The sequence below is a fragment of the Cyanistes caeruleus genome, chromosome 2 (genome assembly GCF_971803275.1).
Source record: "Cyanistes caeruleus chromosome 2, bCyaCae1.hap1.1, whole genome shotgun sequence".
In the NCBI taxonomy this organism is placed as follows: domain Eukaryota; kingdom Metazoa; phylum Chordata; class Aves; order Passeriformes; family Paridae; genus Cyanistes; species Cyanistes caeruleus.
Genome location: NC_141702.1, coordinates 54,709,376 through 54,724,935, shown reverse-complemented (window position 1 = coordinate 54,724,935; position 15,560 = coordinate 54,709,376). Strand labels below are relative to the sequence as shown.

General features: G+C 39.0%; 2 protein-coding genes across 9 annotated transcripts in view; one reads left to right on the top strand and one right to left on the bottom strand.

The window, feature by feature from the left end:
- Positions 1 to 15,560, bottom strand: part of AKAP7 (A-kinase anchoring protein 7) — a 79,606-nt gene that overhangs the window by 44,567 nt on the left and 19,479 nt on the right. For all 3 annotated transcript variants that reach the window (XM_086877109.1, XM_086877110.1, XM_086877107.1), the window contains exons 6-7: positions 13,077 to 13,189; positions 2,751 to 2,895 (exon numbers count right to left, since the gene is read on the bottom strand). In XM_086877109.1, coding sequence (XP_086733235.1) covers positions 2,751 to 2,895; positions 13,077 to 13,189 — 258 coding nt within the window. The remainder of the gene's footprint in view (positions 1 to 2,750; positions 2,896 to 13,076; positions 13,190 to 15,560) is intronic.
- MSH5 (mutS homolog 5) lies at positions 5,142 to 13,710 on the top strand. Of its 6 annotated transcripts, none has more exons than XR_015283198.1 (5): positions 5,327 to 5,713; positions 6,251 to 8,701; positions 10,799 to 10,907; positions 11,717 to 11,848; positions 13,591 to 13,710. XR_015283198.1 is itself a non-coding variant. In XM_023924098.2 (2 exons), the coding sequence occupies exon 2, from the start codon at positions 6,252 to 6,254 to the stop codon at positions 8,694 to 8,696; it is 2,445 nt and encodes an 814-aa protein (XP_023779866.1). In that variant the 5' UTR covers positions 5,142 to 5,713; position 6,251; the 3' UTR covers positions 8,697 to 10,091. The 6 variants fall into 6 exon arrangements, 2 of the variants coding, with proteins under 2 accessions (XP_023779866.1, XP_086733232.1); XR_015283200.1 differs by having other exon boundaries at positions 10,799 to 10,911; positions 11,720 to 11,848; XR_015283199.1 differs by lacking the exon at positions 13,591 to 13,710 and having other exon boundaries at positions 11,717 to 11,915.

The following is a 15,560-nucleotide window of genomic DNA, read 5'->3' as shown; positions in this document are numbered from 1 at the left end:
CCATAGAATCATAGAATACGCTGAGCTGGAAGGGACCCATCAGGATCACTGAGTCCAACTCCTGGCCCTGCATAGAACAGCCCAAGAGTGACACCCTGTGCCTGAGAGCATTCTCCAAATGGTTCCTGAACTCTGTCTGGCTGTGTCTTCCCTGGAGAGCCTGTTCTAATGTCCAACTGCCCTCTGGGCGAAGAACCTTTTTCTAACACCCAGCCTAAACCTCCCCCACCTCAGTTTCATGCCATTTCCTTGAGTCCTGCCACTGGTCACCAGAGTGAAGAGATCAGTACCTGCCCCTCTGCTTCCCCTCACAAGGAAGCTCTAACTGCAATGGGGTCTCCCCTCAATCTCCTCTTCTCCAGGCTGAATAGACAACGTGACCTCAGCTGCTCCTCATGCAGCTGCCTCTCAAGGCCCTTCACCATCTTTGTTGCCCTCCTTTGGACACCCTCTAACAGCTCAATGTCTTTTTTACATTGTGTCACCAAGAACTGCCCCCAGCACTGGAGGTGAGGCTGCCCCAGCTCAGAGCAGAGCAGGACAATCCCCTCCCTTGCCCAGCTGGCCATGCTGTGCCTGATGCACCCCAGGACAGTTTAGCCAGGACATGGCTGCCAGGAGATCGCAGTAATGTAGTAAATCCATTGTGAATGGATTTCTAACATTAATTCTGATCCCCTTCCAGATTTTTTCATCTTATTAAATGCAAAATACTCAACTCTGACTAAACTCTATGTAACAAGTAAATTCTGTTTCTGTAATTTCTGTGTACTTCAAGGAAAAGGTAAGTGCTTGTGTACATGTACACGTAGGAAGAACTAGATCTGGATACTAGTGTTTTGTCTAGATACACTAGATACACTAGATACAGTGTTTTGTCTGTATTAAGTAGTTTTCAAATTTCACTATTTTTGACGTATTAATAGAACTACATTAACTCCCTTATTTTAATGCCCTAGCCTACCTATAATTACTAAAACTGCTATTCAAATCACATTTTAAAACACTTCAAAAGGAATTTTTAAAAATTAATTAAAATACAATTTCTCCTTCTCTGAAACTAAAAAATAAGACATTAAATTTTATTCCAGTAGTGTTTTTCTTCACTTGTCGCCTTTAAATAAATATATATTAACATGTACAAAACCAAGAAATTAAATGCACATATTTCATCAAGATGCATCTAAATCCATATAAAACTAAGAAAAATGGGGATTGTACAGCACTTTTTCTTAATCTAATACCAGTGAAGAACATCCATTCTCTTTATGGCTAGAGAAAGCCAGATGCAGTGCTCATGTAAAAATAATTCAAGGCAGAATTCTGTTTGGACTGTGAAAACGACACATAAATTCTTTACGCATGGTCATACTGGGATTGAGTTAATGCCAAACAAGCATCTGATTCTTGCTTTGAATACTGGTTGATTGACTGCTGTTGTAAACCATTTAATGGGACTCACATTCAAAAGACTGCTGAAAGACTGTCTCATTTCAGCAATCTGAGATGTCATAAGACAAGTTCAACAAGGCAGATTTAAACAAATGTTTGGGAAAAATATATTTACCAAATATACTACTAAGCAGATTCTTTTTTGTAATGAGTTATACACTAAATTCCTTAATCATATTCCAGAATAGTCTGAAGAATATTTGTAAATAGCAGAGCCTCAATTTCACCCAGATCAAAAATGTTAGACCACGTTAAATGATCTTGTAATTTCTCTTTCTCTGAAGCATTTGGATGCATATAAAAATATTTAAATACACAAACGTGTACAGAAGATATTATATATATAGTTATATATACAAAGAAAAACTATGAGACATACATAACATAAGGTAAAAAATAAGACAGATATATAGATAAGTAAATATATCTCATTTGGATTTTGACCGATCTGGATTTTGCAACAGTTCTGCCACATCCTATACCTTTTTTCCTCTGTACTGCTTCTGATTTTTTTGATAACAATTTAGCTAAGCTAAATGAAGGTGACCCTAAGCACAAACAAAATATTAACACAATTAGAATTTGTGAAGTGCCTGGCATGTTTCAAGTATTGTTTAAGTATTAATTAAAAGTCCTCAGAACAATCCTTAAAGCCAGTAAGCACTTCCAGCAGCAATGCTGCAGCACAAATTGTCAACAAAATCCTAAATATAGTCCTGAAACCAGCACTAACTTCTAACAGTGGTATTTCTGATCAGGCAAGGCAGGAAAACACAACTGTGATTTCTAGCATTGTAATAATTTAGCAAGGTGTCTGTGCAATGTTTAAAGTCTAACAGTATTCTGAAGAGTTATTATCAAATCTGTGGTACCACTGAAATTCTCTCTGTACATGAATGTAGTCCAAATAAGGTCACATCTCTGCCAAACCAGAGACATTTCACTTAGCTTTAATCATCTATAAGTACTGTGTCTAATATGACTTAGTCACACAGCCTGTACTTAAAGTCAACAGAGAGATGAGCAGCTCTGGGGAGTAATACATCTCACTTAACTTAAACACTCATTTTAGGATGAGAAATGGAATGGGATTCTGGAGATGGATAATTGAACATAAACTTTAGCTGTCACTGAGAACCATTGCATAGAGTTCCTGCCGAGCCAAGACTAAGGGAGAGACTTCTGTCAGACTCCATGAATCTTACAATAATTGCCTAACACACATTCCAGAAAAAATGGCTTTTTGCACATATAACTCAGAAATGCAACTGACCAGAAAAAAATTAAGATGTACTTACCAAAAACAATAGAGGACTCACAGTAGTAGTAACCATTTGGTTGCTTTTTTTTGAACATGGAGCAAAGATCAAAGCGATGCAAGACCTCATCTCCAAAATAATGGTTTTTGAAATCTTCATACAGACTAGAGTCTATTTTTTTCACCTTTAAAAATCAACATAAAATTCAGTTAGGCATTTGACTTGGAGACTGAATTTTCATATTTAATTTCTATAATTCTCATTTTAACCATAAGTACAGTTAGTATGGAAAACTACTTCAAGATGCAAAAAGAATACAGAAATAATCATGTTCCAAATCTTCTCTTTTAGGGAAGCACTGCCTACTGCAGAAGTTAACAATAAAATGAAAGTGTCATTATTCCTCCTTTCCACCACTTCTTTTTCAGTGTGTAGGAAACAAATAGATATACACAATAGATATATAACTGCTTTAACTTCCGGTGGTTTGCAACAGTGTCCATGGAACACGTAACTGGAAATTATTCCTGCTGTCATCACTGGGCATGCTGCTACAAGGAAGCATCTCAAATGGTCATCAAGGGCAGTTTTCTGAGTCATTAAATCAGCACACAGGAAAAAATGGTTGTATTTTACCAGCACTAGATTTTTAATCTCAGTATATCTAAAAACTTACTGTGATTATAATATTGGAATCATGCAGTTTTATATACATGAAACAGAACACAATAAATATTTTATGAAGCTATTTTCAGAAAATATTTCAGTAGTTACTTTAAGAGTTTAGGGGTCCTTGTTCCACTGCATTGTCAGTAAAAATAAATTATCTCTGTAGAAATTCAGTATTTTCTCCTTCAATCTATCTCCCAATAATGCTGTTTGCTATTTAAGTATCATTGCTCTATGCTAAGGAATATTAGGAGCCTCTAGAAGCTCGAGCCCAGTGGTCCCTATGGCCTGGCTGCTAGAATGCAGCCCGGTGTGTGGGAGCCTCAGTCTTCGATGGATGTACCTGCTGCTTTCACCTCCCAGAGACACATACCCATGCCCAAAGGACACAGACACGGCTGGCTACATGGATGTCAGTGCCTTCATCAGGACCTGCACATGGGGCTCACAGGAGATACAAGTGCAGGTCACTCCTGACAGGGACAGAAGGTCAACAGTGTAGGATGTGCATGACTTTCTCTCCATGTTCACGTTTGTGCATTCCTGGAGCACCATCATGGCCCTTCTGTCCCCACAGCACCCCTGCCCAGATTGCTGGCCTCTTATTGAGCCCATGGGTCTCCCACTTGCTGGCTGGGCCAGCTTGAGGTTTGGCAGTGAACACCTGCACTCCCCACACACACAGTTTGGGGAGGATACAGACATTTGCCCCCGGCAATCAGTTGGACAAGTGTGCCCACCAACCTCATTTTAAACAGGACTGGCCCCTTTTGCAGCCCACATCATCCACTCCTCTTTTGCGTTCCTCCCTAACCTCTCTCTCTGCACACCCCCCATGTGTTTGCACAGTGAACCTGACAACACCCTGGACTCTCGGCTTTACAGCCCCAACCACTGCAAAGTCACGGTTTGCCTGTGGTTTCTCGGCAGCCCATCAGTGTGAAATGTCTACTCTAGCAAAGGTCCAATGTCCTTTCATTTCCTTAATCACTGGAATGATGACATCTAGTGGTGCAGGCTTTTCATTTCAGAAAATGGAAATCTGGGAGTCTACATCTCTGTGGAAGTCTACATTTATTCCGTTCTCACAGTAGTTATTTAAAATTTTATATTCTATGGCTAGACTAGTCCTTATGTACTAAGGCTATTCTGACATTAAATCATTATTCCTTGCTTTTTGGCTGACAGTTCTTGGAAATACAGGTAGACATCAACTAGTAATAAAAAAATACGTTTTCAGCCAGGAGAACACTTGTCAAAATGTGAAGCCTTGAGTACTTCTAGAATGAAATGAAAAGACAAATATCACAACTCCATGCTCCAATAAAAAAAAATAACATTTACAAGAGGTTGGGATGTTGCTTGTCAAAGACAGGTTGGTAAGGTGTGAATCAAAATGTTGAATGCTCAGGAATTGAGTTGTGCTTGCGATGCACTACTGAAAGGTATTTGGAAAAGCAGCCATGGGAAATCTGTGGTATTTTTAGTAACTGGAATAGTTTCTGGAGTGCTGCTTCAGTGAGATGTGAAAGGATTAAGCAATGGAGGTGCATGAGAAGGTCACGGATCATTTCTTAACTGAAAGGGTCTGGAGCAGTAGAGACGCAAGAGAAAAGTTGCTACCACACGGGAATAGTAGAGATGCAGATAATAAAGATAAGCTATAGTGGAGGAGGGTGAGAAACAAGACTATTTGAGAGGCCACTTGGAAGTGTTTAGTGCTGGAAGGGGAGGAGGAAGACATCTGCCTCTCGAGGAAGCACTGTAATGGGCGATGTCTGTAAAGGACGTGGCTGCGTAACGTGGGCCTGGAGAGGCACAGCACGAGGAGCTCTTGCAGGACTGCCAGAGCACGGGGGAGAATGCCTCTGGCAGCCCTGCAGTGTCTGGCTTTTCTCCCCGTGTCTCTGCGAAGGCACAGCCCCCTATTCCAGCAGTTGAACCCCATGCAGTCCCCGTGGCTACGGCCACAGCCAGCCTCGGGCCCAGGGGCAGGAAGGCTCCAGTGGTGACAGCGTAGATAGCAGAGCCGCAAGTAGCTCCGGGCTCCGTGTCCAGACCCAACAAGCCAGCACCCCACTGCGGTGCTCCAGCCAGGCGGGGCCCGCGGGCGGCCCGAGGGTCGCTCCTTGTGGGGCGGCCGAGCCGCCAGCCGGGCCAGGGCCGCTGTGGGCGCGGCCCGGCTGCAGAGGCAGGTGCGGGCCCCCTGACGGGCGCTGCGGCGGGAGCGCCGAGCTCCCGCCCGGAGAGGAAGGGAAAGGGGACAGCACAACGCTTTTGGGATGCCGGGAGGAGCAGCAGCTGAGCCGAGCTGCCCGTCTGCGGTGAGAAGGGTGAGTAGCGAGCAAAGAAACGGGAGAGGATTGGAAGTGAGTTGCTGATAGGGATTGATATGTCTGATCCATTACGAGCTTGTACAGAAACTGGTGCTGTGTGATGGTGCAGCATAAATATGGGGCTGCGGCCTTGAAATGATGGCCAAGCCATGAGGCCGCACTGCTTAGAGAAGCCACGGTCAGCGCAGGTGCGCATCACAAACCTGAGGGAGGATGATTTTGTACATGGGTGTATACATGTCCATGCATGTTACTGTATTTATGGGTACTTGGGTGTACATAGATACTTAAAAGGACACAAAGAAAAACTGTAAAACTAATGCTGGTAGTTAGCTCTGTTACACCTTCCTTGGAAGCTGACAGTGGCAGTAGTTACTGGCAGCATCTTTTCACTTGAACATTTATAGGTAATTCCTGGCAGCATCTTAGGTTCTCCAGGGCTGGAAGAGTGAGTGTCAACCTCCTATTGTCAATTAAAGTTGCTTCTCAGGATGTTTTGGATGAGTTGTGAATAAAAATACCTCTTGTCAACAGAATGAGTGCCACATCAGCCACAAGCTGTGCCTTGCCACTGTCACTTGGGCCTGAGCAAGAGGAGCAAGAGGAGCAAGAGCACTCGGAGACACATATGTCTGTTTTGTGGTATGCAGGGCAGCTGGCAATTACTTACTATGATACAGAAGACTGCTCAGTCTACTTCATGCCTGAGACACCTGATAATGAAGACCTCAAGCTACTGCAAAAAGTGATTGGGGAACTTAACCCTCAATGCATAGTGACCAGTGCAAAACAGGACCAGAATATTGCCAAATTCCTGACCAACCTAACAGCTACTGATGGTGATAAAGACATGCGAAAACCAGAAATTGTCCTGTTTCCTAACATAGATTTTGGTCTGGAAGTCAGCAAGCAACGGATCCTGTCTAGGCAATTTCCTTTTATCCCATCTCATATGACTGCCACTGAGAAAATTCTCTATTTGTCCTCAGTCATCCCTTTTGAGAGTCCACTCATGATACGAGCCTTAGGGGGCCTCCTTAAATTTCTAGACAGAAGAAGGGTTGGAGTTGAACTCGAAGATAGCAGTATAGCAGTTCCTATTTTGGCCTTTAAAAAATTTGTGCTGTCAGATACTGTGAATATGGACCAAGACACTTACTGTGTCCTGCAGATATTTAAAAGTGATATCCATCCTTCTGTGTACAAGCTGTCCAGTGGACTAAAAGAAGGATTCAGCTTATATGGAATTTTAAATCGTTGCAGATGCAAATGGGGAGAAAAACTGCTGAGGCTGTGGCTCACACGACCTACCCGGAACCTGACAGAGCTGAACAAACGGCTGGATGTTATCAACTTCTTCCTTCAGGCTCAGAACCATGAAACAGTCCTTACTCTTCAAAACTGCCTCAAGAATATTAAAAATGTGCCTCTTATTTTAAAGAGAATGACTCTTTCCAATACAAAAGTTAGTGACTGGCAAGCACTGTATAAGACGGCATACAATGCAGTGTGCCTTAGAGACACGTGTCGTTCTCTGCCCAGCACTATTGAACTTTTTCAGACTATTTCATCTGTCTTCACTGATGATCTGCACTACATTGCTAACCTAATTAGCAAAGTGGTAGACTTTGAAGGCAGCCTCTCAGAGAACCGCTTCACTGTTAGACCCAATGTAGATTCCACAATTGATGAGAAGAAAAGAAAGCTGATGGGACTGCCAGGCTTCCTTACAGAAGTGGCACAAAAAGAACTGGAGACTTTGGACAGTCAGATTCCCTCTTGTTCTGTGATCTACATTCCTTTGATTGGGTTCCTCCTGTCCATTCCACGCCTACCAAATATGGTGGATAAGACTGACTTTGAAATTGAAGGCTTGGACTTCATGTTCATGTCAGACAATAAACTGCAATACAGAAGTGCCCGGACCAAGGAGCTAGACAGCCTGCTGGGTGACCTGCACTCTGAGATCAGAGACCAGGAAACACTCATCATGCACCAGCTGCAAACAAGGATCTTGGAGAAGTCTGAAGTACTTAACAGTGTGATTGAGTACACTGCACACCTTGATGTGCTGCTAGCCTTGGCAGCGATGGCCCGGGAGAACGCCTATTGCCGACCTCGCTTTACTCACCGCCACGGCTTCCACATCAAGGATGGAAGACATCCACTCATGGAACTATGTGCAAAGACTTTTGTGGCCAACCCTGTGGACAGCGGTGAGGCTACCAGACGAATAAAGATCATCACAGGGCCCAACTCTTCTGGAAAGAGTGTTTACCTAAAGCAAATAGGTCTTATAGTGTTCATGGCTCTAATTGGCAGTTACGTCCCTGCAGCAGAGGCAGAGATTGGAGTAATTGATGGGATTTACACAAGAATCCACAGTAGGGAATCAGTTTCTGTAGGGCTCTCCACGTTCATGATTGATCTTAACCAGGTTGCCAAGGCTGTAAACAATGCCACAGAGAGGTCCCTAGTACTTATTGATGAGTTTGGTAAAGGGACCAACACAGTGGATGGCCTGTCCCTTCTGGCTGCTGTCCTGAGGTACTGGATCAGACAAGGAACACAGTGTCCACAGGTCTTTGTCTCTACTAATTTTCACAGCTTGATGCAACTAGAACTCCTGCCTGACACACCTCTTCTGGAGTACCTGACCATGGAGACCCATCAGGATGGAGAGGAGTTGATATTTTTCTATCAGATCAAAGAGGGCGTGTCCACAATTAGTCACGCTGCCAATATTGCTGCATTAGCAGGAATGCCAGCCAAAATTATTGAAAGAGGAGTGGAAGTATCAGAACTGATCCGCAATGGAAAGCCTATCAAATGTCTTGATCATCCTGCAAAAGGTGATAGGATGGAAAAATGCAAGTCTGTTGTGGAAAAGTTTCTTAGCATAGACCTTGACGATCCCCAAGTGGACTTAGAAGAATTCATGTCTAAAGAGGTGTTGCCTTCTGCGGCCTCAGTCCTGTAGCAAGGGTATGTGTAAATGCATAGAGTGCACCATATCTACCATGGAGAGTCTGGTACTTCAGAGAATGATCACTGTGACATAACACCTCACAGGACATTTAGCTTGTAACAAACTATCTGCAGTTATGTCCTTCCTTCTTCTTGTTTAAACCAAGTACTTACATATCCCTGCTATATGGTGTATCATATAAGTGTATGAAGAGGAAGAATTTTAAGAACCTCTTCCAGCTACTGGGTTACCCAGTTTGTGTATTTTCTGCCCCTATTGTTGGAACCTCAGATTAAAAAAATATACTGTAGAAAAATCACAACACATTTCTACTGGTCTTAGAAGACTGTTAAAAAAATTTGTTTATTGTTTTGTATTGTGCCAAAGTGACGGTTTAAGCCACTTTAGGATCAGCATCAAAGATTCCAAATAAGTATGTGGCTCAGACTCTTGTACCAACAACTAACAGTTGTCAAAGTACAAACCACTGACACAGAGGCTGATAAGTGACAATGCAAAGGGATTTAATGGCTCTATGGCTTTTCTTTTACCAGCTTTTCTATCCAAATGCCAGAGATCCCAGCAGTTATTAAAAAAAGAATGCTGGTGGTCAGATTCAGTGATAAATAAAGTGCCTTGGTTTTACTAAGAACTGTTCTCTTTAAGGTCCTGTATAATGCAGTTGTATTAAACGTACTATGTGTCTATGCCACATGGGTATAAATAAAGGCAAAATTACAAACCTAGGAATGGAAGAGAGAAATTCACATTTTCTATTCTATTTTCAGTTAACATTTGAGAATTAATACCACAAAGGGAGGATTCCCTTTCACTTCTCTTGTCATGCAAAGGATCTTTACTGAACACAGTATTTTATGTACACGTATGCAAAAAAATTAACAGATTAATGATGGAAAAGACATATCTAAATACCATCAAAGCAATAACCTTTCCTGTAGCCAGACAAGTGCCTGAGATTCCCCATGTAAATAAGACAGAAGAGACATTAGATAGCTTATTGTCTGCCAGAACTTGCTCTAACCATTTACATTATGGCAAATAAAAGACATATTACATCTCTCATCTATATGTAATTTCAAGAAGCCAAAAATATTAATGTCACAAACTGAGAGAAAATTTACATTAAAAAAATTGAATCCCTTTATAATTATCAGTACTAAACATGTTACCTGGTATATCTGGCTGAACATAGCAAAAAGATGAGTATCAGCATACCTCTAAAAGATCTGAAATTGGAGACACTGCTTTGGGTTTGTTTTGGAATTTCCTCCTTGATGATGAAGGAAACTATTATTATTACCAAAAAAGTACCTTAAGTTATTTCTGTATAAAACTGGAAAGTGATAGAAATTCAACATAATTTACATTAAAAAATACAACAGTAAATTACTGAAGTGTGCATTTAATGCTATTTCCAGTGCAATCATAATAATACTGCTTGCATAATATCTGGTATCATGATGATACCATTGAAGTGACTGGCAACAGTGAATCAGGCGTTGAAAATACTCAGAAGTGTTGCAAATACAAACGTTTTTCTCAATAATATATTCTGTTTTACTAACTATACATGCAGCATCTCAAAGATACACCATACGAAAGAATATCATATACAAAAGATTTCTAATTTATAATTTTGCCAGTTTTTTGTTGTCAACCACTATCTAGGCTAGAGATACACTCTGCACTAATTAAGCAGATGCCATCAGAGCAATTTAGCTGTCAGTCATCTACTTATGAAATTCATTTCACAGCATTTGCATTTCTGGTAGTACTAGTTATCAAAGGACCTTCAAACGTCATACTGCATTTACGAAGTACCTCACAACACACCCTGAAATAAACAGGAATCTGGACAAATGGAAGATACAGGACTTGTGACTGACTGGTTGTACCTTAGGAGCCAAGCGTGGGAAGAAGGAAAAGAAACATTATATTCAAATGCAAAATTCCAGTTGCTTATATTATTGTGCTTCATTAGGTTCTTTGCATAGAAGGTAATGATACTAACCCAGGATTCTTATCATGCAAATAATGCTGGAAATAGCTGAACATATTCAAGTAAATTATATCCCTTTGTCTCCTTCCACAAGGACATCTAGGAGCACACAATACCTCTTTTTTTTGGGGAAGTTTTCAGTGGCACATCTAAACTGAAAAATGTCCAACTAAGCATGAGGAACGAGCTGGTCCCACTTCTAAGTAGGTAAATAAGTCCTTTAATCTGAGAAGCTGAAGGGGGTACAGTAAACCAGATAGCTCTTTTCTAATCCACTTTATTTCATACTTTCATCCTTTATTAATATCTGTTTCCAAGTTTTTTAGATGTGTTCAGTGACATGCCTTCAAACTGAACCTGATTTCTTAAGATCTTTACTAGTTTTGAATTCTCAAACTCTTTGCTTTGTAAATATAATTTTTAACTTTAGGAAAGTTAAAGTCTCTTCAGAATATATGCATTTCAAAATGCCTGCAATTATATTAATTAAAATTAATATAATTAATATATAATATTATATATATTATATAAAATATAATGTAATTTAAAAACAGATTTTTTTTTTCCCCAAAATATAACTTTGGTGGAATTTAGATGCCATTATGAGGAGAGTGACTTAAAAGCATATTGTTTCAAATAAGGAGGCTTACATTTAAAAAATAAATTAATATCATTATAAAGCAATGGCTGAGAACTGCACTCAACCACTTCAGTACTATTTGCTCTTTTATAAGCTCACTTATGTAAGCTTCATCCACTTCCCTTTTCTTGCTTTTCATATTGTTGCATGATTTGAAAATGCAATTAGACATTGTATGAAAATGTACTGCAAAATAATTATTCCTTTTATGATACATATTTTTATTTACTGTTTTCTGTAAATGCATGAAACTAACTAAATGCAGGAATACAATAAAAGAAAAAAATATAGTAAAGACTGATGCATGTGCCTAACACTGAATTGACAGAGAAAAATGTACAGATTTTTAACACATAATATCTTTCCATACAGTAGATCACATGCATTATCCAACATTATGGAGGGCTCAGGAAGATGATTTGGAATGACACTGACCTGGTTCTGTCAGCAGCAGTGAATATCAGAACACAGAAAAGATGTATCCTGGCTAATATTTCATGGAAGGTAGATAAATGTAAATGAAACAACCAACCAGCCAAAAAAAGTAAAAATACAGAATAGCAAAAACCCCACCCTGATTGTCTCAGATGTTTTAACTAGTTAAATCACTGAACAGCAGATGCTCTAGAAGTGGACTGAAACTAGCATTTTAAAAACCCAACTGTCATATCAAGCAAAAGCTTCTGTGAGTTTACGAATTTCATATCAAATACCACCTACATCGTGTGGATAAGTCCTTAGTTCTATTTTAGAGCAGGTACGCTTGTCCTCCAATTTTCTTGATGTATCTCAAGTCTCACTATCTTCTTTCTACTGATTTCAAAATACTACTTAATTAAAACATCTTTTAGCATCTTTAGAGATATTTCTAATTAAACTTTTAAGGATTTTTTTTAATGCCCACTATTAAGGAAGTATCAAAAGATTAGTTTTATGTACTTCAATTCCTATTTAAAATATTTTTTCCTGAAAATTATTTTCCTAGTCAGTGTTAAAAAAATCACATAAAATATTCTATACAATGTTAGTAAAAACATGTATGGACATATACCTTGTGTTAAATATAATACAGTACTACAGTTAAATTAGTATGAAACAAAAAATAGGTACACTAATATTGTTTCTATATATTTTAATCACAATTATATCCTATTTTCATGTATTTCTGTATTTTGCCAAAAATCTAATTACTAGGCAAGAAATAACTTTCAAGAGAGAATACAGAAGATAAATTATATATATATAAATATTAATCTAGTTTTTCCTCATTACTCTGAAATTCACCAAAGCATGTTCAATAGAGAGAACTAACAGTCTACTATGCATAATCCAAACAGAAATTCCACTGTTCATTTGCTCATTTTCTCCTATACAGTAACAAAATTCAGAAAAAAAATAAAAATGCATGCATATAATCTACCTCCTAATGGGAGTTCTGCAACTCTGAACAAGAGTTTATTATTTTTTTTATTTTTTTAATATTTTACTTTTATCCTTTGGTCTTGCCTGACCATGATACTACTGCACTGAGCATAGCAAGAGTGGTAAATTACAGTACAGGACTGCTTATATGGTAGATACCTTAATTATTTCTTTAAAAACCAAGTGTTAAAGTCTTACCTTTTCAGCTGGTTACAAAGTAGCAAATATGATGCTACAGCATAAACAACACTGTCCAACTCCAAATTAAACTTTGTAGATTGCTGCTGAGCTATGAGAAATGTGAGCTCACCTCCTTACGTAGCTCTGTTGATTTTGACAATTTCATGAAGGTCAGATGTGGTTTAAAAGCTCTTTCTTCACCTGCCATGATCCCCTTTTCTTGAAATATCTTTTTCATGGTCTCTGACAGAAGGAGAAAAGTGTATCAATACAAAGATATTACATTATATCATGCTTAAAATGTGCTTTCAGACCTAATTTTAGTCATGGCTCCTTCACATGAAAGAAACAAGATAACGAGTACTAAATGGCAGGGAGATTTCTACTTAATTTCAAAGGTACATATTATTTCTTCAGAGGTATATATTATTTCATGTGAAAATGAATATAGTATTTAATGTGAAATATTTACAGTTAATATCAGTTAAATAATGGCAATTAGAAAGCTGTTCATGCTGTCTTATTTTGCTATCAAACTAGAAACTCAACATTAGCACTGTTCAGGAGTCGCTCTCACTGGAAGTGTGGGAAACTTCAGGAAAACTCTGAGTATGTAACAGAATTCTCAATTTACCCAAATACAGATAATAGAATTCACCACAGAATACTGCTTTTAATCTCCCAGTCAGACCAGAGGAAATCTGGAAGTGAAAGCTGTAAATTTTGGAACTGGATTTACATGCCAGCATTAGAGAACATATCAGGTGTGTTGATGATTTTTTGCTTGGGTTTTAATGCTTCACTGTTGCCTTCTGAGGTAATTTCCTACTTTTAATGTACTTTTTAAAAATTTCATCTGTTTACAGTCCATGCCAAAACAACTCTACAACACTTACCTAGTTTATTATTTTGCAGCTCATCTGCCCAATATAATGTTTAATTTCTTAGAAATAAATTTCAGTGTAACTTTTGAGTTGTGTTCCATCATTTTTTTTAGATTAAATACTTCCAACATGAAAAATTTGTTTGAAAAAAGTTTTAGATAAAATTGAAAAAAATTGTAAAATCTGTGATAAAAATAATACTGGCAAATAGAGTATTTCTATTGCTGAAAAACAGAAAAACTGCAAAACCTTAAGCTTTTTTTTTTCTTTGCAAGTACAGCTTCCAATTTTTTGCTAGGTGTAGGTCTAGTTCACTCATACAATCAAACTAAAATCAAAAGAGGGGAAAAAATTATCAACTCTATCATATAAATTTAATCAGCCCTTATGAAAACAATGTATGTTCATTTAAATATATACCTTCTTTACTTGATAGTTCAGCAGTCCTTTTTCTGATACCAGGAAGAAACAGCATCACATTGTGAAAAAAAGCAACACAAGTACAGCTGACCAACTTGTATTATTTTAAATTTTTTCTCTGGGAGACATTTTAAATTTACACTGAATCCCCACTAAGCTTTCTGGCTCCTGTATCTATTCTCTGAACAGCACAATTTGGGGACCTATTGATGTTGGTGTTCCAGCAAAGGGTAAATCTTACCAGACCCAGGTTTATACTACTATGTGACGTTCCGACTCAGTCTTGCGCATAGCACTCTTTTTTTCCCTTCTGAAAACTCCATTTTTTTTCCTGCCATCGCATCTTGGGCCATGCAGTCCTATCTCACACTCTACAATTAGGATCTGTGCTGATGATCTGCATCTATCCAAGTGTCCCCTCTGGGAAGAGCTTAGTATCAGAGCAGAGGTTTACCAATGTGCCTCTGATCACAGGACTGTGAACCCAGGCATCTCAGCACAGCGCTGTGAATTTGTGGGAATTGGGTGGGACAGCTGGGCACCTGCAATTTACCCTGCTGAACAGAACCACTGGCCTGCCTGTCTTCTTCATTTTGTGTGAAACAGCTTTGTTCAATATCTATTCCATTTATCTTTCCAAAATCCTCTTTCATACCTGGAAATTCCCATCAAGAAAGAAACAATGAAAACCTGGGTCAGAAGAGAAGAGCACACAGAGAGAGACTGCAGTTTTAAACTTAACGAACTTATGTGTGGGTATGCGTCTACACATGTTCTCACGGGCATCAGAGTTCTCACACAGCTTTGCTGTGGCATAGATGTATTAAACATCACAGGCTCATGACATTGGGCTTGCTGGGACTACAGATAGCCCCAATTTCGTAGAATTTGATGTACAGAAAGTGTGACATTTTACTGGCTGAGGTAACTTATGAACATAATTAACACAATGTTTCCTTCTTCAAAAATAATGAAAATAGAATGAAATCTGAGTAAGTGGAAGGGAAAAAAAGAAATAAAGAAAAATGTTTTTCTGAGAGCACAGGAAAGTACAAGATAATGTAATGCTATTAATATCCATGAAGCTCTTTGAAGAAGTGGCTACAAGAAGGGATTTAACAGTAACTGGAAAGGACACATGGATGCTGTGGGCAAGAGAAAGTTCTAGGCTTGTGAGACAGCATAAAAGTGGATTTGTCGACTGGCAAATACACAAAAGTTGAAGTTTATGATGGGTATTACCTAAACTGAAAGAAATTAGAGGCCAGGGATGAGAAAAATAGACAGACAATGCCCAGGGGTCTTGACAA

What these genes read in the sequence shown, in the direction of transcription:
- MSH5 (XM_023924098.2), top strand. Translation starts at nt 6,252, where the DNA reads ATGAGTGCCACATCAGCCACAAGCTGTGCCTTGCCACTGTCACTTGGG.